Source organism: Papilio polytes, unplaced genomic scaffold, assembly GCF_000836215.1.
Source record: "Papilio polytes unplaced genomic scaffold, Ppol_1.0 DF821956.1, whole genome shotgun sequence".
NCBI lineage: Eukaryota > Metazoa > Arthropoda > Insecta > Lepidoptera > Papilionidae > Papilio > Papilio polytes.
This window is the reverse complement of record NW_013527248.1, coordinates 1,905,194-1,933,144: the sequence shown is the minus strand read 5'-3', so window position 1 is coordinate 1,933,144 and position 27,951 is coordinate 1,905,194. Positions and strand designations below refer to the sequence as shown.

The 27,951-nt window shown below is 33.8% G+C and overlaps 1 protein-coding gene across 9 annotated transcripts in view; it reads left to right on the top strand.

The window, feature by feature from the left end:
- LOC106107647 (POU domain, class 6, transcription factor 2) overlaps positions 1-27,951 on the top strand; it is a 123,577-nt gene that overhangs the window by 69,194 nt on the left and 26,432 nt on the right. For 6 of the 9 annotated variants that reach the window (XM_013288600.1, XM_013288597.1, XM_013288601.1 and 3 more), the window contains 4 exons: positions 20,640-20,766; positions 21,360-21,551; positions 23,361-23,504; positions 23,599-24,088. In XM_013288600.1, the coding sequence (XP_013144054.1) occupies positions 20,640-20,766; positions 21,360-21,551; positions 23,361-23,504; positions 23,599-24,088 (953 nt within the window). The remainder of the gene's footprint in view (positions 1-20,639; positions 20,767-21,359; positions 21,552-23,360; positions 23,505-23,598; positions 24,089-27,951) is intronic. The other 3 variants (XM_013288596.1, XM_013288594.1, XM_013288595.1) reach the window with 3 other exon arrangements.

Genomic DNA, 27,951 nt, shown 5'->3' with positions numbered 1-27,951 from the left:
TTTTTCTAGACACCTTGGGTCATCAAGGTTAAGTGCTATGAATATTATTTTGATATTCGAAAAAATATAATTCTGCCAAGTTAAGGGTTAACTTCTACACTTTAGTATGTTTCTGATTACAATTTCATGATATTTTATCAAATCGTAAAATTAAAGTACTGAATATAAAGAAAAAAACATTGTAGTAATATAGTTAGGCAAATTAGGCCTTGGTGTCGATTTAGGCTAGTGTCTACGTTTCTCGACCTCATTTAAAAAAAAAAACTTCTTGCAATGCTTCAAAATGCCTGTCAGTTGAGAAATTAAAAAGCTCGTATTGAAAAAAGTAAATGAGCAAAAAATAAATAACGTGCCGTGTGTGACAATGGAGCAGCAATAGCACGCGGCGATCTCGCTGCATGCTTAGCACCATTAAGCATTCGGCTAATGATGCCCCGTGACGTCACACGTGCTTACAGTAAACATAGATGCGTGTCATATCGATACACAAATCACCTTTAGTATCGATATTAATTTATATCATCATCATCATCTCCTTATCCTACTCCCGTAGGGTCGGCGCAACAGGTTTTTGTCCTCCACATAACTCTATCATACGTCATCTCAGTCATCACTCCCTTTTTGATCATGTCACCTTTTACACAATCCATCCATCTCTTTCTAGGTCTACCTCTACCGATGTACCCTTCCACACCCATAACTAACGTTCTCCTTGTAACATGCGATTCATCCCTCCTCATAACATGCCCATACCATGCTAACCTTTTACTCCTAACCTTCTCTATTATGGGGGCTACTCTCAAACTTCCTCTAATATACTCATTTCGTATCTTATCCTCGGGTCTCAAAAACCTTTAGATTCGGCACTATTTTTTGCGGCCGGCCGCCTGCCTGTCGCCAACCCTACTTGGGATTATTTATATCGATTTTTTTATATCATCCCTGTTGGGAATAAATAAATGTAATACATACTTCCTTCATACTAGTTTATGTACAGAAATTATGTTTCCTACAATCGAAGGATTTAGTAGTATTATATATTTTTCAAATCGTAGTTTAGCTCAGCTCATTATAATGGTAGAACAAGAATTGTGATGTTACTAGCTGTTGCTCGCGACTCCCTCCGCATGGAATTAAAAAAACAAAAGCGAGTAGAGTACCCTTTGTATTCTTACAGACTATCCTCTACATCTATACCAAATTTGATCAAAATCCGTTCAGCCGTTTAAGCTACAAACTCTAACAAACGTCCATCCATACATCTAAATTCTCAGCATTAAAAAATGTACTGATAATGTAGTTTTATAATGGTAAAATATTTTAAAAATCGGCCCAGCAGTTTTTGAGTTATTTCAATACAAACATAAATCCAAATCTCTCCTCTTTATAATATTAGTATAGATAGAACTAATTTTGAGTTTTACATTTACCTATAACGAATCGCTATTCCTAAGTAATTGGAAACGACCACTTAAATATTTCAACTAGCGATACAAACCAACGGTTTCCAGCAAATGATTGTTTACCTTGTTCATAAAAAGTGTACAATTTTCTGACCGAATACGAACATTCATTAAACTGTTATCATTATGGTTGTAGCGATCGAACCATAGCAGACATTGAAAAATAACCTCTATGAGTTTATTTTTCCGTTTTCCCCGTTCCAAAAGCAAATTTACACACACTATTGTACTAATGCATCTTCGTGCGGCACACACGTGAAGTCCCAACGCTGCGTTACTTTAGTGTGGGTGCGCCCTAATTGCTTTTGTCATTAATAGACGCGAATACTTCTTAGTCGGTGTATTGTACAATTAGTAATAATGATGTATAATTAGAGCCGTACGGTAATGTATGTAATGTATCGCTGTAGTTTGTCAATGTGTGCGCAATATACAGCGTGTTACATTTTATTTTATTCCAATTTATAGAATTATGACGTCGAAGTTGAATTATACTAATATAATAAAGCGTAAACATACACCTCTTTGTTGCATAAGATGTCAGCAATTACAGCATACTTTTAAATAATTCTTTTTTCAGCATAAACACACTACTTCGTGGCGTAGGATGTCAGCAATCACAACATGTTTTTTAATGATTCTTTCCTTAATAAAAAGCCCTACACATACGACACGCTTTAGGCTTTATTTTCACGCTAATAACCTTAAGGGGTAAATAACTTGGAAAAAATCCTTCATAGGAAAGAGACCGTAAACTACAAGCTGCCAACATTAAGACGGCAAGGTTATTATAGTTATTTTGACATTTGCAATTAAGAATTTGACAAATGTAAACAATAAAACATAGTTTTTTATAATTTTAAGCGGATGATGCCGCACTGGAACCGCTAGTTTTAGGTATAAAATGTATTGTAATTGGAAATTAAACCAAAGAACCGCAGTTTAAACAATAACATCTTTAGTTAAAATATTTTTTCATTAAAAGAAGCCTACGTCTTGCTAATTTCGTAAAAATTATCGACTTCGTCGGAGCATAAATCTGTAATCACAATACGCGATTCAAAAGGGAGCAAGGGGCCGACATAAAGGCGGTCGCACACCGCGCGGAACAATACGGCCGTGCTATAAAATATGCAGCGACGCGGCGCGATCATAATCGAGACGTAATTAGCTGGTAATGCATGCGGCGCGACGCTCAAGTCGATATAGCGACCTCATTGCTGATAGCTATTACTGTGTGCTTATGTTTATGTGTATTCCAATACGATTCCTACCAGACGTTTGTAATTAAAATAAACCCTTTAATTTAAATATTCCTTTTACATCTTACTTCTTACTAATATTATAAATGCGAAAGTTTAAATGTATGGATGGATATTTGTTAGAGTTTGTAGCCTAAAAGGCTGAACGGATGTCGATTTAATTTGACGTAGATATTAAGCATAGTCTAGAAGAACATATTGGTAATTTACTTTTATTTTTAATTCCACGCAGACGGAGTCGCGGGCGAAAGCTAGCTTATTTATACACAAGACAAAGATACAAAGAAGATGATGGGTAGATTGATTTTATATGTGGTACGGATTTAGTAATCCATAAAACTTTAATAAAACTGCGCTCAAACACGCCCAATCCCAACATAAAATTACTTAGCAATTTTAATTAAATAAATTATCTATTTAACAATAATCTAAACTAGGCAAAATGCAAATGGATTTAATTCACTATCAGTCGGCGACATTCTTAACCGTGATTTGCGTGTTGTTTATGATATTTCTTTTAATTCACAGGAACTAGTGTGCAATGTATGGATGTATGGAAGTCGTTAACTTTCAAACAACAATGTACATATACATAGCTAAGTCGGCAAATGAATTATTACACGTCCGAAGGTCGTCAATAAATTATACGCGGATTTCTAATTCACAGGTCGATTAGAAAATTATTTATAGCACTCATTATAATTTTTAATAATTTTATTATACATAATCTTATAATATTGATGAATTAATTACGAAACTTCAGTGTAAACCGACATTTATAGATGTACTAGCTTTCGTCAGCGACTCCGTCCGCGTGGAATTAGAAATATCAAAGGTGAGTAGCCTTTGTGTTATTTCAGGCAATGTTCTACATCTATGCCACATTACATCGAAATCCGTTCAGGCTTATAGGCTACAAACTCTAACATCCATCCATCTAAACTTTCGCATTTATTATGTCAAACCAGCAAGTCAGTTATATCCGAGCCATCGACAGGAGCGGACGTCCAAAGCATACAGTACAAATAGTGTGATTTCAAATATCATATTCTAATGGTTACATTCAGGAGACAAACAGATAACACATGTTACCTAGCTCCTACCTACGTCGGTCGTTGTCGCATGAAATTATAAAAACTTTATTTCATTGTTTTCATTTTAAAAACTTTCAGTGTGAAACTATTAGCCTAAAGCGTATAGTAAGTGTAGGGCTTTTTATTAAAGGAAGATATTCCAAAATATACTGACATCATACATAACTAAGAAGTGTGTACGCTTTAGGATAGATTTCTAACATAAAATAACGCGAACACGATTTTAAAGGTGCATACACACTTAATGCGATGCAAAAATATTGAAGGGATGTAGAACAGATCAGTTACTGTAAAAACAATATTATGTACATTAAGGTGATGATATCATTTCAATAAATTGGTACACGCTTTATAATAGTTTAGTATTAACGTGACCAGATACAGAGTGTTTCATTTTTCATAACCTATTATTTTATAAATGCATATCCATCTAACTTATTAATCTTAAGAGAATAGACGTGAATTCATTACTTTTATTAATATAAATCTATGCAAAGTCGTGAAACAAGATACAATTAATACATAAAATTATTTTATAATAAACAATAATTTATTACTTTGTATGTGGACAGGTACATTTCGTATTAAATACATTAATTATTAAGGAATAAAGTCCTAAGAGTATTAATAACTGCAGTAAATACTATTACATACTAGCTGTTCCCGCGCGGCTTCATCCGTTCATTCATAAAAACTTTATTACATTATTTACCTTTGTCATTCTCAATCGCAAACGTCAAAACCGTTACCATAATAACTTTCTTTTCTTAATGTTGGCAACTAGTAGGTTGTGATCACTTTCCCACGTGAAGGTTTTTACCCTTTTACCCTTTTAGTTTAATAACGGACAAATATATAGTCTATATCGTGTCTTAAATATGAGGCTTTTTATTAAAGAAAGAATTATTCAAAAATATGCTGTGATTTCTAACACCTTACGCCACGAAGTAGTGTGTTTACGCTTTATTATATTTGTATGCAAGTATAGACGCAATACAAACGTGAATTTACACAATTTACTGGTTAACAGAAATTGATACACTGGGTTGCAAAAACATTCGCCAGTAACATACCACGTATATTTAACACGCATTTTAATTATACTTATTAACAATTAAAGGCAACACGCGAATGTGGGTCAAGTGGTTGAAAGGAATAAATCAAGAGTGCCAGCTATGATCTCATGCACGCCAGTTAAATGGATATTTGCCAAAAGTTTTAACTCATCGTATTATAGTCAATAATCGCTTGACAGCCGTATCAAGGTACGATGGTTGTTTGCAAAGGCCATCGGAGTCATTACATTAGTTTGAGATCATTAAATTGCGACAGTAAGTATACGTGATTGATTGTAGACACCCGGGGGCTGGAACACGTGTTGTTTGTGTTAAATACTAAATTTAACCTCACTGGTCTACAATACCTTATATCAACATATAAAGATAGAAAAGTATTTAATGTCGATGTTCTCAAGGACGCGTCAGTGTAACATTTCGTTACATGATAGAGAGGCAAGATATATCTAGTGTAGTGTAAGAGAGGGAAGGAATTTTAAAATGTTAATGAAATAATTTAAAAATTAAAATTACCGACTTTTCTACATATCTTACTAATATAATAAATGCGAAAGTTTAGATGGATGGATCGATGTTTGTTAGAGTTTGTATCCTATACGGCTGAACTGATCTCGATGAAATTTGGCATAGCTACATAGGATAGTCTGGAAGAACACATAGGCTACTTACCTTTTTTTTTTTATTTCCACGCAGACATTAATACAAATAGTATAACATATATTTTTGTAATAACGATGTCCGACTAAATTACTCTTATCGTATTGAATAAGACTGTCTACAAGAGAGACAAAGCACAAGTTCCCATCCTCCTACACGCCTCGCACCGGCCTACCAAATTTGCTTCCGATTCAATCAAAGGCTCTAAGGTAAATTCCAAAATGCACAAGCCCGTGAGATCGTTTCCGTAAGGTAAATTCTGAAAATTCAAATTCTCAGAATGCTGAGACGCTAGGCCTCAAAATTACGACACGACACGACACACATGCCTTGTGATATATTGTCGTTAAGGCCCGCACACTATTTGGAAGCCTTAATAAATTTGTCATGTGCCTTGTAACCAAGAAAAATCAATTTAAGTGATCAATAATAAATAAAACAATAAATAATAAATAATACGAGTAGTAATGATCTATTCTACATATTAACACACTTATGTAACAGGAATTTGTTTCGTTGTTTTTTTATGTGGGAAATATGAAAAGACTTGGAAATATAAATCATAATGTATTTTACTTATAGATATTTCAAATTAAAATTAATTAGAAACTATAAAACTTTTGTATATTAATGAACAAAAGGAAGTAATTAAAAGGTACAACTTTCTTCGCCTTTGTACGAACGTTATTATAAATCGAAAATACATTAAAAGTGTTTAACGCAAGTCGAAACAAATTCATAATTGGTGAAATCAAATGAACAACATGTTAACAATCAATTCCAACAAGCTATTAAGTAGAAAACGAATCGGCCAGCAATAAAGAGTACGATAATATTACAAAAGAAATCTATAAAATAATTAAAATTTCTAATCGGACCAATTAGTGGGTGGATTTATGGTTTCGCTTATTAAAGTGTTATAGTCGAGTACACGATGTGCGTCACGAATCAACACTTCAAAACATCGTGATGTAAGAAATAACTAAAAAAGAACACTGGAATTGCGTGATGCTTCAGTTACCCTTGTATCTCTTATAAATCAAATACTTTAACGAATTTCATTAGCACCGAGAGTTTATATAAACCGAGAAATCCTGGGTAAAGAGCTTGTATTTAATTATTAATAAAACTTATAGCGAAAAATTTGTACTCTACGCTGAGATAATATTTTTAAATGAAGCAAATGTTAAGAAAAGAAAAATAAATTGCAAAGTTGTACATATCCTTTATAAAATTATTTTTTATACCCATTAATACTTCGCGATTTCATAATAATATATTAGTTCCTAGTTTTCTGTGCTTCGATCGTCACCTATTTAAAAAATAAATAAAATAAACCAAGATAAATCGACTAAATGATCTTGAGACGACAAAGTACGGCACACTTTGTGACAACACTCAAGACGGTTTAGTTATTTAGTTTAACATTGTCCTAGGATAATTAAAAATAAAGTAAAAAACCCATGAAGTCTACGAAATGTTTACACTTTACACCTCACGACCTTTAGGTGAGTTAGCAGAAGTCATTAACAATGAAGTGACAATTATGTTAATACGATTATGTTGACAGTGGGTGGTAAATGAAAAGAATTAATATCACCTGTTTACGAACTTAAAATAAATTAATACTAGAAATTAAATAAAAAAAACAATTAAGTACACTTACTTCTCTATAACAAAGTAATTAAACAGAAAGGCATATGCCATAGTACATGCTTCATACTTCATGCTAATATTATAAATGCGAAAGCTTAGATGGATGGATGGATGTTTGTTAGCGTTCGTAGCCTAAACGGCATAACAGATTTCGCTGAAATTTGGTATAGAAGTAGAGGATAGTGTGGAAGAACACATAAGCTACTCACTTTTGTTTTTGTTTACTCCACGCGGACGGAGTCGCGGGCGAAAGCCAGTGATAAATAAAATCGTACAATCAATCGGATAAAAATCGTTGATTTGAATGAAGAAAAAAACATCATATTAATTATAAAAATAACAATATAATTAAGAGACAATTAAAAATTGTAAATAAAAGTACAATGATGGTTCGTTATTATAATAAGAGATTGAAAAAGGCGTTCATAGCAATAGCAACAATAATTAACACGGCTGTAATGAAGCACATCATAAAAACTAATTGGACCCGCTGCTGTCGCCCCCGCCCCGCAATCCGCCCCCGCCCCCGCACTCTAAGGGTTCTTTCGATATCGGATATAATTACAATAAATGATTACAACTATCCAAATTTTATATAAGACATGCGGACTCACGTGGATATCCGCAAAACCAGAGGAACTATAAATGCGTTGCCGGCCTTTGAAGAAATTTTGGGATCGTTTTTTAATGGACACTAAGTTGTACTGGTTTGTAAATAGCACCGAGGACAGACCGTTCTACAACGCGGCTGTGCGATGAAGAAAGTTCCTTGTTAATAACAATATTTTATTTTTATTATTAATCTATAGTAGAGCAATGTCTTGTGTAGAAATTCCTTTCAAATAAAATAAAAAAATAAAATAATAATAAATACATTAGCGATTGGCTCTGATGTTTCATTAGAATTTTGAAATTTAATTCCAGTTTTTAATCATTATATTTTTGAAATCAAAATTTTAATCGAATAATTATATAGTTAATTAAACAATGAACGTGATTGATAATGAACACTTCAACACTCTGGAGAAGAATACTACTCGAATTATAACACTTGAAATGTTATTTAATAAAATAAAAAAAACAAATCGTTACCTTATAAAAATAGGGCAAGCGCGAAAGTTCGACGAACACTAATGTAGTAAACAGCCGGCCGGCATTTTAAAACGAAAAGCCGGCGCGATGCCGTCTATCAGTTAGTTGGAACGGGAAATCAGTCAATAATGCACTAATTTCCCCTTCTTAATGGCCCACCGGCCCTCTACTCAGACACTATTACGCCACTGCAACTTGTCAATATAATCGCCTAACAACGTTGATACAACGACGGTTATGTCAACTTGATTTTTTTTATATAAACTTGGTACGGGGACGTTTACTTGATACGATAAAGGGGAATAAAAGAACTATTTTCTTTTCCAGTAATCGCATTTAACATTGAGGCATTGTTATTTTTAAAATGCATATTTGCTTATTTCAAAAATTTTAATGAAATATTTTCAATATTTTAATCAAATGATTAAAAAATGCTATATTTACAAGTGATGATGGAACTAAATTTACAAGCAAACATTTTAATAGTTAATTACAGTATAAATGTAATATAAGTCAGTAGTTTAGTAAAGAAACATTGGTAACTATAGTAAACAAAGTATTGTACCGCTGTTTACCTTAACGATATTTTTAATGTAACTTGGGGGCAATTATTTTGCGATTAGAACTACATAATACCTTTACTATTTGGATTAAAACAAATTATCCTTGTTTCGTTGCCCGCTGGCGGAATAATTAATATACGGTAATAATCTGACAATTTACTCAGTCTTTATTCAATTGACTATAGTTTATTATTAAAAAGTAAAAATATTCATTACAATTTTTTACATTCTTGTCGAGTTCCACTCAACACTTTCTTTATTATGCAAAATCAGAGATTAGTTAATTTTAATCGAATACTGAATCGATTTGAAGTAATGTAATTGTTTGCTTATTTTATCTTACATCATCAAATTCCAGTCCAGTAAGTGTACTGGATTAATTTTGTGAATAACTAGCTTTCGCCCGCGACTTCGTCTGCGTGATATAAAATTATAAAAAAAAATGTAGCCTATGTTACTCACTGATAACGTAGCTTTTTAATGGTGTTAGAATTTTTCTAATCGGCTCAGTAGTTTTTGAGCCTATTGACTACAAAGTTTTCCTCTTTATAACATTAGTATAGACTTAATATAATAACAAAGACTATGTTATAAACTTACTTTAATATTTTGTAGTTAATTTAAATGCAAACATAACAGTAGAATTACGCACAAAATTAAGAAAACAAATTATATGACGTTCGCAAAAAGTGTACAAATTAATTACGATGGAATCAAATTCGTTATAGTTACAATGAAATAACACAATAAACACAATGACAAAACAACACCGTAGGGTGCTATTCTGAAAAAAATGTAATAAGCTTTCATTATCATCATATCAGACTAAAACCAAGCGCTATTACCCTCCATTATAGTGCATTAACATTTTTTTGATTAGCCATAATTAGGCCGCGACTGTTACCAAAACATAGAATTTGTTCCCGCCTAATTGTCTCATAGGTGTGACGGCCATTATTTTAATTGCAAAATGCCGGCTTTAATTGTGGCTTACGTTTCTTTCTATATGGGTGTAATGACCCAGTGTATTACGAAATAACCTCCCTTATTTGCGGCGACTTGCCTGGCGATGTCGCGTATTTACTATTCAATAAAGACGCAAGAAATTACCTCACTTAAAAGGCGTTTTATAATTCAAGTAGGCGGGAAATTTATAAATCGTTTTTGTATCGTAAAGAAAGAATATATTGTAAAGGTAATCTTTGTTTTGACGTTTTTACTTGATTATACGTTTTTTATAGATTTTTTATAGTTTTTTCTTAATTTTGTTAGATAATATTGTATTATTTTTTACTACAAGACGTAACAAATATAACTTACACATGACCTTGAGTTGCGAAACTAAATAAAGAGAGAACACACAATAAACTTTTATTACAAAAGGATTTTTTTAAGTTGATTAATTACTTACAATGCAAATCACAATATCTTGCAAAAATTTCCTTCGATTACATAAATTACAAAGTTCATATCAAATACTACGAAGTTGTAAAAACAAGGAAATTCAAATCTCATAACTGGAAATAGATTTACAAACTTAATTATCGATTTTTTTTTAATAATAGCCCACCCGATGACGTCACAATGACGTAACAAATTAGCCAGTAGGGGTCCACACATCCACTTAATACCTACGGGCCTATTTTTCATTGCTTCCTCGTTTCTTTTTTTTTCACCGGCCATTTTCCATGGTCCCGGCGGACGACCGGTCGGCTTTCTTTTTTTTTAAATCAGTAAATTGCATATTTGAAAAACTACTGCAGGCTTCGAGGTATGTCGATTGGGCAGTGGGATGAGGCGGGGGATGGCCGAGCACTTTATCCCTACCAATATTTACGTTAAAGCTCCAAATATTTTATTCAGCCTTGAAGCTCACTTAGAATGTTGTCTATAAGACAAATATCGTGTTAGTCTTAATTATTTAAAAACACATTTTTAACTTATTTATTTGAGATCGTATCTCTCACTGTCCTAAAAAGATAGTTTTAAAATCTTTAATGCAATTGGAGTTTGTGACCGACTTCTCAAAAGAAGGAGGTACTCAATTCGTCTGTTTTTTTATAGATGTTACGGCATAACTCCGCCGCTAGTGGACCGATTTTGATAATTCTTTTTTTGTTATGTAATGTTTTTAATACTTGATTAATGTTTCATTATAAATTGCATTATATAAAAGTTAACTTTTGCACGTGACTTCAAACGCGCGGAATAAAACAAATATTATTAAGTACTGTATTTGTTTTTTAAGACTTTGTTATGTTATTTTGCTAATTTTATTAAAATCCATTAAACCGCTTTGGAGAAGAAAACAGTAAATCCAAAAACATTGCAAAAAACAAATTAAGAACGCATTTCTCACAAAATTAAAGCAAATGTAAATAACATAAGAATAAGTAAATATATAAGAATAAATATAAGAAATGGGTGTCTATCGCCAATAAACTGTTGTGCAGTTCGGCGTCATTATATATTTTCTTGTTCAAATAAATAAATAAAAAAAAAACATTATGTAACTACCATCCATACATCTTAACTTTCACATTTATAATATTACTAAAATTATTAAAGTATCGCATTAGTTTTATTCTAGAAAACCCTTTATTATCAATAACAAACGTTAGTATCGTAATGCGCCATAATTTCACTTTCCCGCCAACTCATGAATACCAAATAACAGTACTACTTTACATACAAACGACCCGACAAACTATTATTTTTACAAGATTAATTACTACGTAAAAATATAAAGCAAACAAGTTTTTATATCAAAGAAACCACATTAAAACTTGCGGTTAACAAATTTCTATTTAATGTTTAAAATGCTTATCAAAATAATAATTACAAATTAATAATTAAATAATTATTTTTATTTACAATTAAATTATATCTTGAATTGATAACAATATTTAATTAAAAAACAATTAACATTTTAAAGTCAGAGCATTGCAATAGATTTATTAAATAGTAAAGCACTAGCTTTCGGTCGAGAATCTGTCCACGTGGAATTAAAAAAAACTAAAGTGAATAGTCTATGTGTTCTTCCAGACTCTCCTCTACATCTATACTAAATTTCATCGAAATTCGTTCAGCCGTTTAGGGTACAAACTCCATCAAAAATCTATCTATCTATCTAAACTTTCGCATTTATAATATTAAATCTGAAGGATAAAACTCTACATCTTACAAATTGCACGTACATAGATCTGTTATATTACCGATTTAAATTATCATTCACTCATTCAATACATAATAAAAAAATTACAATGAATTCCGTTCTTTACGAACAATTGAATGATTCTAAAGTGGCCACTACGAGCATTCAATCTAAAATAACATGTTCTGAAGTTTGTCCATTGAAAACTATTTATTTAATTTAATTTATTTACATGCACTTATATTTTTAAATGATTCTGTTTATTTTAACATAGTGTAAAAGGTCTTTAATTTGCTTAATCGTGGGAATATGGGTTAAAAAATTTATTTTCTACGTCGATACATATCATACGTTATCATATATTACCATTCCTGCTTTTTTCTTAAGAGACTCCGCTATAGACTTTTTAACTGTAAAATCATATAAAAACGGTATAATATCTGCACCTCCATACATATTCATAATGATTAATCGACCGACTAAACTATCGGCACATAAAAAGTCTGAGGACTCTACGACAATAGTTTCGTAAAAGTAATTTTGTAGCATAAAATTTGAGCTTAATTTCTCAACTTCTTTAACTCAAGTAATAAAAATAAGCTACAGTCATCAATCGAGTTACACAGACTAAAATAGTAAATTAAAAAAGTAACTTATTTATAGGATGTTAAAATTTCTAATAACAAACATTGAGGGTCTATTCTATAGACAAAAAACACTAACGCACTCATCACAAATCTCGTTACAGACCGATAAATGAATGGTAATTGGAAGGAAATTACGCAATAAATGGGAGGTTATTATTGAATTTAATGTTAAATTAATCGCGGGCCCCCTCCTAACCATCTGTCGTGTGTCGATCGACGGCGGGATAGCCCCCCCGCGGACGTTTATTGAGATGTGCTCTTGAGGTAACAATGAATTTCATTATTATTTCGTTATTACGTTATTTGTTGTACAAGGCAAGTGCTTTTGTTAACGACTTTCAAATCGAATTTTATTTCGTTTGATCGCTGCTTTGTTTCGAATGAACCGCTTTAACAATCTAGACAATTCAAGTGCACTTTATTTTAGGCGAAATGATGCAGTTTTTGTTGTTGGTTAATCGTTTGTATTTACATCATTCGTAGCGGTGTAATTAGGTGTCTCTACGTACGGTTTAAAAAGTTCATATATAATTAATTGAAATAAACTAACTTTTATATTATTAACCCTCGCCCTGAAGAAGGACCCCCGCAGGGTCTGAAACTGGTCGGTGCCGTCACCGGAAAAAGAAAAGTATACGTGAGTAAGCCGTAAATAATTAATTATAAACTAACTTTGTTTTGATAAGTTTCTTACTTTTTTCACTTCTGAGAAAACTTGCACCGCATTCACAAAGCGTCTAAATGATGTTTGATGAACTTAACACTTGATTGCTTTATTCTCAAAAGATCCATACCCATGATGTACACAACATACCTGTGATATTTGACTTTTTAAAAGCATTACATGTTACTTTATCATATATTAACAATAGTAAATTTTTAAAATTCAGATATGTTAATTAAGAAAACATCAAGCATAAGTACTCGTATGTAAAAGGGAATGAAAAATAATACTACATCTTGTAAATACAAGTACGTCTGTTCAATTAATATTTGTCGGACGGTTTGCGGCACAGCGCTGGTCCGGCGCCGCGGCGAGTCGCGCGACACCCGCGTGCCGCGTCTGCATAATACATCGCCGTACACCGGTACTGTACGTCGGACTTTAATTATATATCTGCTACAATTTCGCCTTTTTTCGAGTATTTTTCACAATTCCGCCCCCCACAGCCACCCCGCCCGGCCGCCCCCACACGGCCGCAGCAAAAAAAACTCCGTGCGTGTGTGTATCGAACGGCCGACTGGCCCCGATGATCGCGGCGGCCGAGACATCGCGCGTCTTTACTGCGGTCTTGCAGGACGACAGCCGGGCGTCGCGACACGGCGCCCCAGTCGTACAACAAATGTACACTTAGACATTTTAATGCAATTAACCCCGGTCGGAATAGGACGGAGAGGGACCCCGATAAGCCCCGCTCAACTTTTCCTGTAACAGGCTGTTATTTCACGATTTAAAATCGGTTCTCAACCCGTTAATGACGCGAGTACAAGTGCAGATCGGCGGCTCCGTTCGGCCGCGGACCAATCTATTTAATAACCCCCGCCGGTGACACCCCGCCCCCGCCCGGCGGCCATCGCCAATTCTGCCCCCCTCCGCGCCCCACGGGCCCCGGCACCCGCCCTGAAAAAAATCCGGAGCGTTTTAAAATTAATGAGTAAAAATCTACACACACATCCGCGCTGACAACGCGACGCGTGTGTGGACCGCGCCCGATAATGCCCACTTACGCCGCGGGTAATGAGATGCCCCGCGACCGCGGCGGGTCAGCGGGCGCGGCGGCGCGGCGACGCGGCTTAGGCCGCCTCTCTAGCCGATCCTAGCCTTTTCCATCAGGAACAACTATTCGAGGAAAAAATGGACTACAAATTGAAATTGGAGGCTCGGAGCGCGCTAATTCTGAACGGGGCAGCGGCGCGATCCGAACGCAGTTAGATAACATTTGTAGAGCCGAGCTGGGGGCCGGGGGTGTCGCCCCTACGCAACGCAGTTTTTATTTTGGCCGGCCTTTGCCCCCACACCCCTTCGTTCGTCCAACTTCATCTGAATAATTACTGATTTTTTCGTGTACCGCTGATTATTTCGAATGTTATTTGCCGGTGATAATTTTTCTACTCGTTCGTTATTCATTGTTGCCCTCCGCGCCTTTCTCATTTCGCTCGAGCACTTTTTATTGAAACAAAATTCTAACACATGAAATATAAAACTCACGTTATAAAATGTTTAAGCATTATCAGACATGCGTCGACTTATTAACATATGTATTTAGAAAAACTTAAATAAAATTGAAGTTTCTATATTATTAAAAAAAGTTATATAAACCTAAATAAATACAATAAAAGCTTTGTTCGAAATTTGAAAAAGATGAAGTAACTTAATTTTAATTCATTCTATAAGTACATTCTTATACAAGTTGCAAACATAATAATTAATAAAGCTAAAAGAAAATATCATACAAGAGTTGAAAAACCCAACTAGAAGGAAGCCAATATTAACGAATTGTCAATACATTAAAGTGCTCCGAGTTAGTTACGATTCCCAAAACCACGAAAACCGTTAAATCGAAAATTGACTCTCAAATTGTCAGTTTACTTTCGTCGATCGTTGATTAATGTTTTAATGTTACTTTTAGTTTATAGTTTACCTGACATGTTTAATGCGTTTTCACTGAGGAAACACCAACAGAAATGCATTTATAAGGTTATGAGGGATGAATGTTCGAGTTGGCTATAAACAACGGAAATACAATGTAAAAATAATCCTTTTGAAATATACAAGATTTGAATTTTTTATGTTATTAATAAATGTTCGACAAACTAGTAAATAATTATAGTTTTGAAGGTTTCATTTTGAAAAATACGTAAACATGTTTCTTAAAAGTCATGGCCAAAAAGCGATGCCGGATATTAAAATAATGAAAGTTTTTTTTAATAATTATTTCAACAAAATAACATTTAAGTAGTCACTTGATGTTTTCTATTTATGATCTTAATCCCGCACTCAGAGTTATCTACTAATAAGACTACGCTTAAACTCCAAATTCCTTTCAAATTGTCTTTAAAAGATTGTGAACCGCACTTACAAAGCAAAGATTTAGGATTCGTTTCAATATTTGGCCGTTTGAATGAAAAATATACTCCGATTGCGCCAGTTAGAGTATATACATCAATTGTTTCATTTATAAAAATTTTTTTTTTTGAATAATGCATGAATGAAAAAATAAATATGACGATGTAATAATTAAAACGCTAATCTACAAATCTAATTATAATACTCATTCGACAAGTGACAAGTGGCGGCGATCGCTTTGGCAAGGATTTCGGTGGGTGGCCCCCTGCGCCCCCGCCCGCGGGGGCCGCGTTTTTTTCCAGACCCACCACCGAAGGGGTTGATTTTTTAAACTGATGACGCGCTTTCATTCCGCGCCGTGCAACTTGGCGCGCGGCTGTATGTGTGCCGCTTGTTGATAAATAAATGAAAAAAAAAAAACGAAATTAAAAAAAATCGCGAACGCTTTGTCGATAGTGCTCGTTTCCCTTTTGCGTATCTCCAGTGCGGTTCCGTTTTGAAGCGTAGAACTTTTGACGTACAGTAGAAACTTTTGACGTTAGTGTAAGAAACAGAATAATCGTGATAGTGTTTAACCGATTTGATAATTTTAATTGATAACAATTAAAATACAATTAACTATTTTTCTGTATTAAATGTATCTTTGTTATCTCTTTGCTTCAGTGAATTCGTATGGTTCACTAGTCAGTTTGATTCAAGGGAAGTTTTGAAGTCTGAAAAGTTCCGACGTCGCTACGTCCGCGAAATTATTAATTTAACAAGAAAAGACAACAGGACTGTAAGATACGATATTTTTTTAAAAAATAAAGTGAAAATTTCAACAGCCGTGAAGATAATGACATTGTCCTTTGTAAGTATTATTAATTTGTCTTTTATATTAAGAGTTGTAGATAATTTAACAAGATATAGTTTTTTTTAAACTCAATATATTAGTACTTTTATTAATCGACGTTGTTTTTATATAAAACGATTTATAAATGTCATAAAAATTGAAAAAATTCGACCCAACGCGTTTATGTCTATTCCTTTGCAAAATTTTTGGAATCGATCTTTTCACAAAATATTCCTACATCATTTAACAAATTTAAAATTTAATTATTGTTATATTAATTTAAATTATAGATTTATAACCTTTTGTTATCTACTTATTCTATTCTATTTCTTGTTTATGGTTATCTACTTATTAGCATACGTAATTGCAGAATCGGCAATCGATAATCTGTGGAAAAAATTTGTGTTTTATCAAAAAAACAAATGGTTAAAACATTTTTATGAATTACAACTCATTTGATAGACATTTATTATACAATTTGCGAATATAAATCAATGATTTATCTTTAATAATAAAACGGAATGTTTAATTATTGTTAACATTTAATATAATGTAATTTGCTTCGACTAATTGGTAGACGATTAAGAAATGATTATGTATTTAATACATCAATACTCAAGGCCGTTAAAACGTTTTAAAATAACTTATAAACATTAAATTTACACAATATACATATATAATCGATGTAATTTTATTATGAACTAGCTGTTTCCATGCGGCTTTATCTGCGTGAAATTATAATTTACTAGCTTTCGCCCGTAACACCGTTCGCGTGGAATTAAAAAAAACATAAGAGAGTATCCCAATTTTCATCGATATCGAGATTAGTATATCAAATTTCATCGAGATCTGTACAGCCGTTTAAGCTACAAACTCTAACAAACATCCATCTAAACATTCGCATTTATAATAAGAAATAAAAAGTAAGACTATTGTTTACATTAGTCAAATTCTCAATTTCAAATGTCACAATTACTATTATAACTTTGGTTCCTTAATGTTGACAGCTTAATGGACCCTTTTCCACATGAAGGTTTTATTTACTCCTTCAGTTTGAAAGCATGAAAATATATAGCCTAAAGCGTGTCGTATGTCTAGGGTTTCTTAATACAGAGAGAATTATTCGAAAATATGCCGTGATTACTGACATCCTACGACACGAAGTAGTGTGTGTTTACGCTTTACTATATTAGTATAGTTTGACATATAACATAACATTTCCTTAATTTTAATAGTACGGCTATAATATACCGGAATAGCCTTCGTAAATGTTTCTATATATAATGAAATAATTCAAAACAATCTAATTAAAATACACTAGCTATTAGTTGATACTTTGCCCGCGCGGAATCAAAAAATAATCGGACTAATAGTTTTTCAGTTCTTACGATAGATACAAAAATACAAATCTTTCCTCGTTATAATCTTACTAATATTATAAATGCGAAAGTTTAGATAGATGGATGATTGTTAGTGTTTGTAGCCTAAACGGCTGAACGGATCTTGATGAAATTTATCATAGACGTTAAGGATAGTCTGGAAGAACACAACTACTAACTTTTGTTCTTTCGAACTCCACGCGGACGGAGTCGCGGGCGAAAGTTAGTATTAGTATAGATGTAAAATAACTCAGGTAAACCATGAAATTAAAAATGAATTCAATAATTTAACTAATTGCAACATATTTTTAAACTAAACATTAGAACAGAATATTATAGGATACACAGTTTTACTTAAATTTGTTTCTCTGACAATGTATTATAACTCCTTACTTTGTAACAAAATGTGTCGGCATATTTGTTTCGTATTATTTATACCAAGTAATACACTTTTTAATATTACATCTAAATATCAATATTTTGCTTAAGCCCAACACTGACGCTTTGTATTTAACTAAAGACTTTATTATTTTAATCATGAAGTAAATATTAAACTTACAATTTTATTGATAATTTCACAATATAACAAATAACAATAATTTTAATTCATAATATGACTTGATTAATCCTTCACAAAATCTTTGAGATTTTTAATACATTGGTATCCGTCGGTATATTTCGTTGCAAATAATTAACTGCATTTAATGCGAAATTTATGATTTATTTTCTATGGATTACAGAATAAAAAAAAAACAATAAGTGGATGGCATATCGTTGGCTTTTGTCTGCCCAATGTTGGGCAAAGGCCTTATCAAATGCTTTTAAAGAACGCGGTCCTCTGCTTTCCGCAGCCAAAAACTTAGCGCCGTAATAAGCATATGAATCAAAGTTAATTTTAACAACCTAGTTATCATCAATTTTCCTACCTTATTCTACTACCGTAAGGTGACCGGGTTTTCGTCCTCCAAAGCACTCTATCATCCGTCATCTCAGTCATCACTCCCTTCTTGATCATGTCACCTTTCACGCAATCCATCCATCTTTCTCTAGGTCTATCTCTACCGGTGATCCCCGTGTTTTTAACAACTCAGTCGTTTAGTGTTTAGAACAATCGAACTATCTTACTATTATAAATGCGAAAGTTTGTATGGATGTATGTTGGTTGTCGCGTAACATGATATTTGGGTATATGTAAGTTTTTAATTTCCCGAAGTCACTGCCAACAGCTAGTTAATCATAAAAATCAATAAAAGATATAGATTTTATTATATTGAGTGTCAAGAGTGAATGTAAAATAAAAAAGGGGTTGTTCTCGTCCACCCTAACGCTTGCTAAGCTTTGATGCAAATTTACCCGCTAAACCCGGACACTTGCTCTCGGTGGAAAATACACACTCCTAAATGACGTACGGTGCATGTTTAACTCCTGCTGTTACAAAACTAGTTTGCTGTACTTAATATTATAAATCTGGATTTTCTTTTGTTTTCTTTAAACTTATATTTTTGTTGCTGAAAGTAATCTATACTATTATAATAAAGCGTAAACACACACTTCTTTGTTGCCTAAGATGTAAGTAATTACAGCATATTTTTGAATGATTCTTTTTTTAATAAAAAGCCCTACACTTACGTCACGCTTTAGACTATATATATTATCGCCATTAAACTTATGGGTTGAAATTTTGGATAAAAACCCTAATGTGGGAAAGAGACCATAAGTTGCTGCCAACATCAAGGAAGCAAGATTATCATCATGTCATGTCATTTTGACATTTGCAATTAATAATTTGATAAATGTAACAATAAAATAAATTTATAATAATTCCATGCGGATGAAGTCGCACGGGAATAGCTAGTACTTTATACAGCGTGTAAAATTTACAATAATAAATTGTTGAACTGCATTTAGCTGTACATTTTAAAAGTACACTTAACATTTGGAAGAATTATCTGAAACAAAAAACCATCATCAGCTCACTATTCGTCTCTACAGAGCGGCTTGAAGTACTAAGTTAGGGGAGACTAAGAAACTACGCTGGTCCCCAATGTAGGTTGAATGACAACAGATATTAATATATATGAACAGAAAAATAAACTTGTGTAACTGAAAACATTATTTAATTAATATAAACTAGTCGTAAACTAACCGAACTTTAACAGAAGAAATTATTGTAGAAAATGATCTATCCGTTGTGAAGTAATAATTTCATTCGGACATCTTATTTCATGCTTGTTTTAAATCTTTTGCGGTTAATTTTATTAAGGCACCAATTTGTGTTTTCAATTAACATTTTATTCTTGATCAGCAAAAATATTATGAAAATGTGTATGAGGACATTTAAGTTACATGAATACAGCTTCATTATTACTATTAGTGGCCACTAACGAATCTTAAAGAATACTTGTTGCCTCTTTTTCTTTTATAAAACAGGGATACGTTATGCTTTTAAAAGTCTTTCGGTAGAGAATAATCACAATAAGCCATAAATCATAGAGGCTTCTTACTTCTTACTATTACATTGTTCAATATTGCTATAGACTCGAAGGACCAAAATAAGTTACCAACGATACGGTTACACCTCTAAGTCAACCAAATGTATTGCTAGATGCTAGGTATTCTTTGATCCAGTGGCCTATTCCAAACTCTATTGCTGATGTGGTGTCATTCTCAGTTATTTATAAATGTATTGTTTGCCAGCAGGCGGAGTCGGATCGTGAGAGCGGCGCGAGCTCGCCGGAGGGTGGCGGACGACTGCCGGCCGAGGCGCGCTCGCCGTCGCCGCGTGCGCGCTCCCCCCACCATAACACGCACTTGAATGGCTCCAGTGAGTTCGTACAACAACTTATCCATTATTCGATGTTGTGTCTTCGTAGCAAGACGTCTAGATTGATTTTTGTGTGGGTAGAAATAAATTTTCTTCACGGTTATAATACTTTCAATGAAACCATGTAGATTTGTATTTTCTAAAACACTTAATGAAAGTTATAAAAATCTATTTTAAACCAAAGGATTCACTTTAATCTTAAAAATATAGCACAAAAGTTCGTCTAGCGTCTACAATAAAGCAACTATTGTTAGTCTGCTTACCATCGTAGATAGTTCTTATAAACAATTGCTTTATAACACAGTTTAAGTAAAATCTCTCTAGCAAAATGTATGTCGCATTAATAATAAACAAAACAAAGATCACTAGATGATAAGCAATCAGCAAGAAACATACTAAATGCACAAGGTATCAGTCTCAGCATAAACTTGATGACGACCAAATCTTCATGAAACGCAAGAATATAAAATCAAGCACCAAAGATGACTTACACTTTGCTCTTTTTGTGGCAACTAAAATAGCTAGAAATATAATTAGTTAGCCTCTTCACGCTGTATTTAACGTGTACACTGATCATTACCGTTGTCCCACAGTGGCGTCGATGTTCCAAAACCTCCAGAACTTGGCGAGCATGCAGCAAAACATGGCGCCCATGTCCCAGCAGCAGATGTCCCAGCAAATGTCCCAGCAGATGTCCCAGCTGGCCGCTAACCTACAGGGCCTCACCTCCATGCCTTCCAACCCTGTCATCAACTCGCCTTTGAACCTCAGCGTTAGCGCCCCAGGTAGGAAATCCTCATTTTACGCATTAGTTGTATTATTGGAATAGAAATGTTTATGTATGCATTGATCAAAAGAGGGCGCTATAACTAAAATTGAAACACTGTATTATTTTCCTTTGTACACATACTTTTCATAATTCATTTATTTTCTTTGGTCGTCCTCTATCTTTGTAGAAATCCACATTCAATCTCATTACGTTTGCGAGCTAATTTATGCAACTGTTTGACAAGTTTACTAGAATTAGTTACCATGACCGAGATCGTAAAGTGCAATCGTAACACATTATAGAGGTGAAATTATAATCTACGTGCCCTTTAAGAATTGCGTATCTTATCGTTCAATAATTCAGCGCCTACATATCATTTAAATGTATTTAGGTTGTTTTGCGTATAATGATGCATTATTGCTAAGAAATGTAACATTAACAAGTGACAATCGTTTTTAAATGCAAGTATAATATTGAGGCTGATCAATTGTCTAAATAATGATATAATATTAGTTGATTTTATGTGGCATTTATCAAACGCTTTTAGCGTTTGCAGAAGTAAAACAAACATCTAATCTTTTTCTACGTTTGTGTGCAAATAAATGGCTATCAAAATATCTGTTAGTGCTATAGTTTTAGTCCATTAGAGTAATCAGCTAAATTAAAAACCCCCCAAGTCGATGTCCACTTCGTTTTCCAGTTTTTCGCCACATTACCATTTGAAGCGGGATTCGAGTCGGCGGAGGGTAGGCCACTAATTAGATCGAATTAAACAGATTGGGATAATCAGCGAGACACGATTTGTGCATTAAAACTCTTGACTAAGGGCATCACGTGACTCGTAATTAGACGATTACCGAAACCAATCGATTTAATGAAAGTGAGATAGCGGCCTCGCTAGCCCGCCCATTAAACTATGCCCTGATGGATAAAAAAAACCTATTTAAATAATGAGTATAATTATATATTTTTTCACGACGCCACGGATGTTACGTGTGTTGCGGTATCATTAAGAATTTTATTGTCTTAATAAAGCTAATTATATATTTTTTTCGGCACTTAATTGATACGGCGCAGGAAAGAGCATTTATTACGAAATTTGAAATGTCATGGTTTATATGAATGCGTTATGTTAATGCTGACTTTAACGGGCGTGTAAGACGCATTGATAATGCCTTAGATTTTGGTGGGGCCGTTTTGTTCGCGGGGAAATTAGTCTTGCTCGGTTGCCGATGGATCTTTGTGTAATTCTCTATCGTTGTTTTATTACGTTCGGCGTCTTTTGTAATTAACTATATTATTTTATTGTCTCGATTAATAATTTTCGTTGTAGAAAGCCATGTTTCGAACGTCCAAAGAATGTTTCGCCGTGACCGATGCGTTTACTATTTAATAAATTTTAATTTGTAAGCTAAATATGTAGATACATTGTACGATTAGGGACGCAGTCATTATCGATGTTTTGTTATATGTAGAGACAACAGAACATCGATTTTATAGCTTCGATTAACGGTTGTACACAATTGTTTTGAAATTTAACACTTGCAAGAGACAAGATAATATTGAGCAATGTAAACGATTCTCAAAACAACTAAAAACAATGATGCGCATTTAGCAATTGTGTTGACATTTATTACACTTGTAATTGTTTCACGAATTTTTATCAATGTCCATAAACTTTGATGTGTTCCATTGTGCCTGAACCGTTTGCAAATTTGATTTAGGAGTCAATTCAGATGATGATCGTATTCTTTCCATGCAGTTATTCGTTATCGGGATTTTTTTGTATTTGTTCTTTGTTCTCACCAGTATATTGTATTGTCAGCAGGCATGGGGTCGCCGACGCCGGTGGGGAATAGCAACATGCTGCCACCAGCGCTGCCCTCGCCCATGCCACAACTCATCCTCGCCTCCGGACAGCTGGTGCAAGGCATACAGGGCGCGCAGCTCCTCATACCCACCTCACAGGGTAATTATTCTATTGCTAAGTCAGAACAAAAGATCGAATCTGTTTAAACTATTATACAGTTTCAATTCTTATTTATACAAATGCTCTTTAACAGGAATCGCAACGCAAACCATCCTCACGATACCTGTCAACCACGTGAACTCAAACGACCAAATGGTCAACTTAGCGCTCAACAACGGCCAAGTAGTGTCAACGTCACTGGCCAACCTCCAAGCGATGGCCCAACCTCACCAGCTTCTAAACTCCAACCCGCAACAGCCGGCCAACATTAGACCCAACATGCTGAATCCAACGCTATCGAATGCGCTATTGAACCCGGGTTTGCCAAACTTCTTGACCAACGGAGCGACCAATGCTCAGGAGTTATTGCAAGCACTTCAGCAACAGCCGCAAGCGAATCACAACCTTCTGCAGACGGTGCAACAGAACAATATGCCGCAACAAATGCAAGGCAGGCGGTCGTCGTCGCCGCGCTCCGACAGGCATTACAAAGAGAGGGAAACCTTTGAGAGATTCGCCGGAGGTCCCAGAGAGAGGAACGAAAGGGACAATGTTGGAGCAGCTGCTTTAAACAGTATTAACAGGTTAGTGATGTAAATTTCCTTTACTTCAATTTTAATTTGAACCTTTTAAGATAGGGTATGTCTTCTAATCTTCAGTTAAAAGCGTATCAGTGACATCCAAGATCGAAATGTTATGTTTCTTAAACTAGAAGTAAAACTTTCTCTGACAGTGCGGCTTCTTTTTATTATCCGATGCAATCTAATGTTATCACAACAAATACTTTATCCCGCTATCAAGAATTATCGCTGACAATTATCAAGGAACGTTTAAAAGTCGTCAATTTGTCAGAATAGCGACCTTACGACTTTGAGAATTGGGCCGTAATGGTGTACAGATAAGGCCGGCTCGGAGCGTGGGTGCGATGACAAATGTTGCTTGTAATTAAGTGACAATGAGTGTAATTACACTCGGCCGACGCTACACAAGCACGTGTGCACATTGTGTGTGCATGTGTGGGTTTGCATGTGTGGGTTACTAATCAACGGCTGTTGTGAGACAAGTAGGGTAAGCATTCCAAACTGATTTCATAGTGACAATTTGTACATGTTTATTCGAGAAATTAAGGATTAGATATACCAATAATATGACGAATTAAGTAATAGATTAATAATGGTAATACTTATTACTAAAACTTTTTATCTTATTGTTTAATTACCAAATCGATCTTGAAGTTACATGGAATATCTTGTTATAAATAAAAGTGCGTGTAACAAAGTATATTACAAGTAAAATGCTTTTGTAGTTAATTATTAAAAAATACGAAGTAGAATACAAAAGGACTAATTAAAAATGAATGACTAATGCGGCGCATGCAAAAACATTATTACCATTTCAATTTCGAATAGAAAGAGTCGATCGTATCGCGCGGGGTAACGTCCCTTTGCTCATTAACTCTAATTATTTGGTTCTCGTAATTCTTTATTACGTAAAAAAAGTCATTTATCAAACCTTCTGTTTTATCTTTAATGACTGTTTTAAATTAGGAATGTGTTTTGTTGTTTGGAACTACAAAGTAGCAAATTACTTATACTTCGACATTTAGTGATAAATGGTAAAGAAAAATTCGCTTCATTAACTTCATGTTTATTAAATAGAACTACATTGTATCTTAACGCTCTTGTATATTATAATTTCATTGGTATTTTAACTAAGTTAGGTTTCTGTACTCAGATGAATTAAATTATCGAAGACTGGTAAAAATCATAACTTCTGTCAGACTGAGAATAAATGTTTATGGGAATATCGAGATGAACGCCATCTATTTACGAAGTTATGAAACAAATTACGTAACTAGGGTTGTGCGTCATGTTTTTGTTTTATTAGATTACTAATTTTTTTTAATACTGGCAACTAATAAATACATTAAAACAATGCCTAAATCGATATAAAAGAATTATTTAAATCGATTAATCGCATTGGAAAAATGTGATTAGTTATTTGTCATCGCGCCATGTGCTAGTGAAATGTAAAAAAAATATTTAATGACATGTCGCTCGGAAACGAGCTTGAAGCTTTGATAAAACGAAGCGTTGTTAAAAGGTTAGGATTTCCAAATCATGTTTAAATGCAAATTAAGTATTTGTCGTTATTACTTTATCATTAAGTAATAACGACAAATAAATAGTTTTAATTTATTTATCTATTCTTATGCAAATAAAAGATTAAATATTCTTACGAAACCTCGTAATTTAATCTATATCTATACTAATATTACAAAGAGTATAGATTTGTATTTTTGTATGTATTGAAATAACTCAAAAACTACTGGGCCGATTTTGGAAATTCATTCACCGTTAGAAAGGTAAATTATCTACGAGTAACGTAAGGTACATTTTTTTAATTTACACGAGCGAAGTCGCGTGAAACAGCTTGTTATCGATCTTTTGATTGTTTTACATGTTAATGTCCATTTTTTTAATTAAAAGATAACGATGGTACATTAATTTAAAAACAATAAAAGTGGCATATTTGTAGCAATAGCATTCCTTATATACCGTTTTGCCGTTTTTGTCTCACATATGTTTATTCATGTGTTACGATACTTTTATGCAAACGATATCGATTCTTTTTCAAGGAATCGATAATGACAAAGTTCTTACGTCACTACAAACATGCGATCGCTTTTTTGATCGAGTCCTTACTATTGATTAGTATACGATGTAACAAAAAGTGCTGCCATCTGTTGAACATAATTGTACTTAATAAACATTGTTGTATACAATAGCGTTTTTAATGCAATATTGGCAACATATTAACAACATTAAGTGCGGGCGCACACCAGTGATTAAACTATCGCACAACTGTTGTGCGATTGTCGATTGTTTCGCAGACAATTCAACTGTTTAGTTGCACAACTAAAAATCAAGTAGTGTGCGCTTCATATAACCTCATGGGAATCAAAGCGAGACTAAACAGTAGAGCTATATTTTAGTCAAAGATGTGCTCGCGCTCTTAATGTGCATTATTAATATACTAGCTGTCGCCCAATACTCCGTCCGCGTGGAATTTAAAGAAAAATAAAAACAAAATAGGCCTATGTGTTCTTCCAGACTATCCTCTACATCTATGCCAAATTTCAACGAAATCGGTTCAGCCGTTTAGGGTACAAACTTTCATAGTGGTAGAGCCCGCTTTAACATCTTCGCACGAATGGGCCGGCTCGCCCAGTGCAATACCACGACCACACAGAAAACAGGCGTGAAGTGGAAGCCATTCCGTGTCGAGGCCTCATTTTAGTCACTTTCCCTTTCCACCCGTTTCTTAAGAGGAAAAGATGGGAAGGAAAAGTGGATTTGATGGTGAAGGAAACGAGGAATTGGAAATGTCCTCTTACTGTGCGTCCACTCATCCATTCATTAAAAGTACGTTATCCATCTGTTTTTAGCAGCTATTTAGCGCTATTTCAGCGAATTCGGGAGGCCGCATACAACCTTCTAGTAAAAAAAACTTCTACAATTTGATATGAATTCTACTTAAAGCGTATAGTAGTTCATTTGTTTATTTGACTTTTCTAGTTATTTACATACCTAGGGTTCACTCATATAGACTTGAATTAAATGACTCGATATTAACAAAATCTGGCAGTTATTAGTTTATCTAAACAAAAAAACAAATATATCTATAATCTTACTAATATAAATGCAAAAGTTTAGATGGATGTTTGTTTGACTTTGTAGCGTAAACGGCTGAACGGATCTTGATGAAATTTGGCATAGAAGTAGAGCTTAGTGTGGAACACATTGGTTACTTACTTTTTTAATGCATGCGGATAGTCGCGGTTACAATAATAGTTTCTTTTTAGCCGACCTATATTAGTTATACAATCAGCGTATCGTTACGTACATAATAAGGAAAACCAAGGCGCCCATTCTACTATTATCTATTTTAATGAGGTATTTAATGCTAATTGCAGACAGGATGTAATGTAGCTTGGTGCTGATATAATTACATAAATAATGCTGCATTCACGCACTTTATAAACAATTTTCTGGTGTTGGCCGTGCGGAAAACGTTAACGCAAATACGACTATAACTGTCACATGTGGCCTATATGAGTGAAACAAAACTTTGCAGTTTGCAGTTGTCCTTTTCATTCTCCTTGGAAATAACAGAAATGACATCTTGTACGTGTGTTATGGTAATGGAAACTAATCGTTATAACTGTTATTTCGTTATAACAAATTACATAAATAATTTAACACACAATTACAGTAGAAATTTTTATATTTTAATTACGTTTATAATTAATAATTCTTAATGTGTTTATATTGTATACATTTCTATTAATACTACATAGTATAAAAAAAATCCGACGAATTGAGTACCTCCTTCTTTTGGGAAGCCGGTCAAAAAGTCGCTTTTTACAGTCTGTACCTATGTGTGT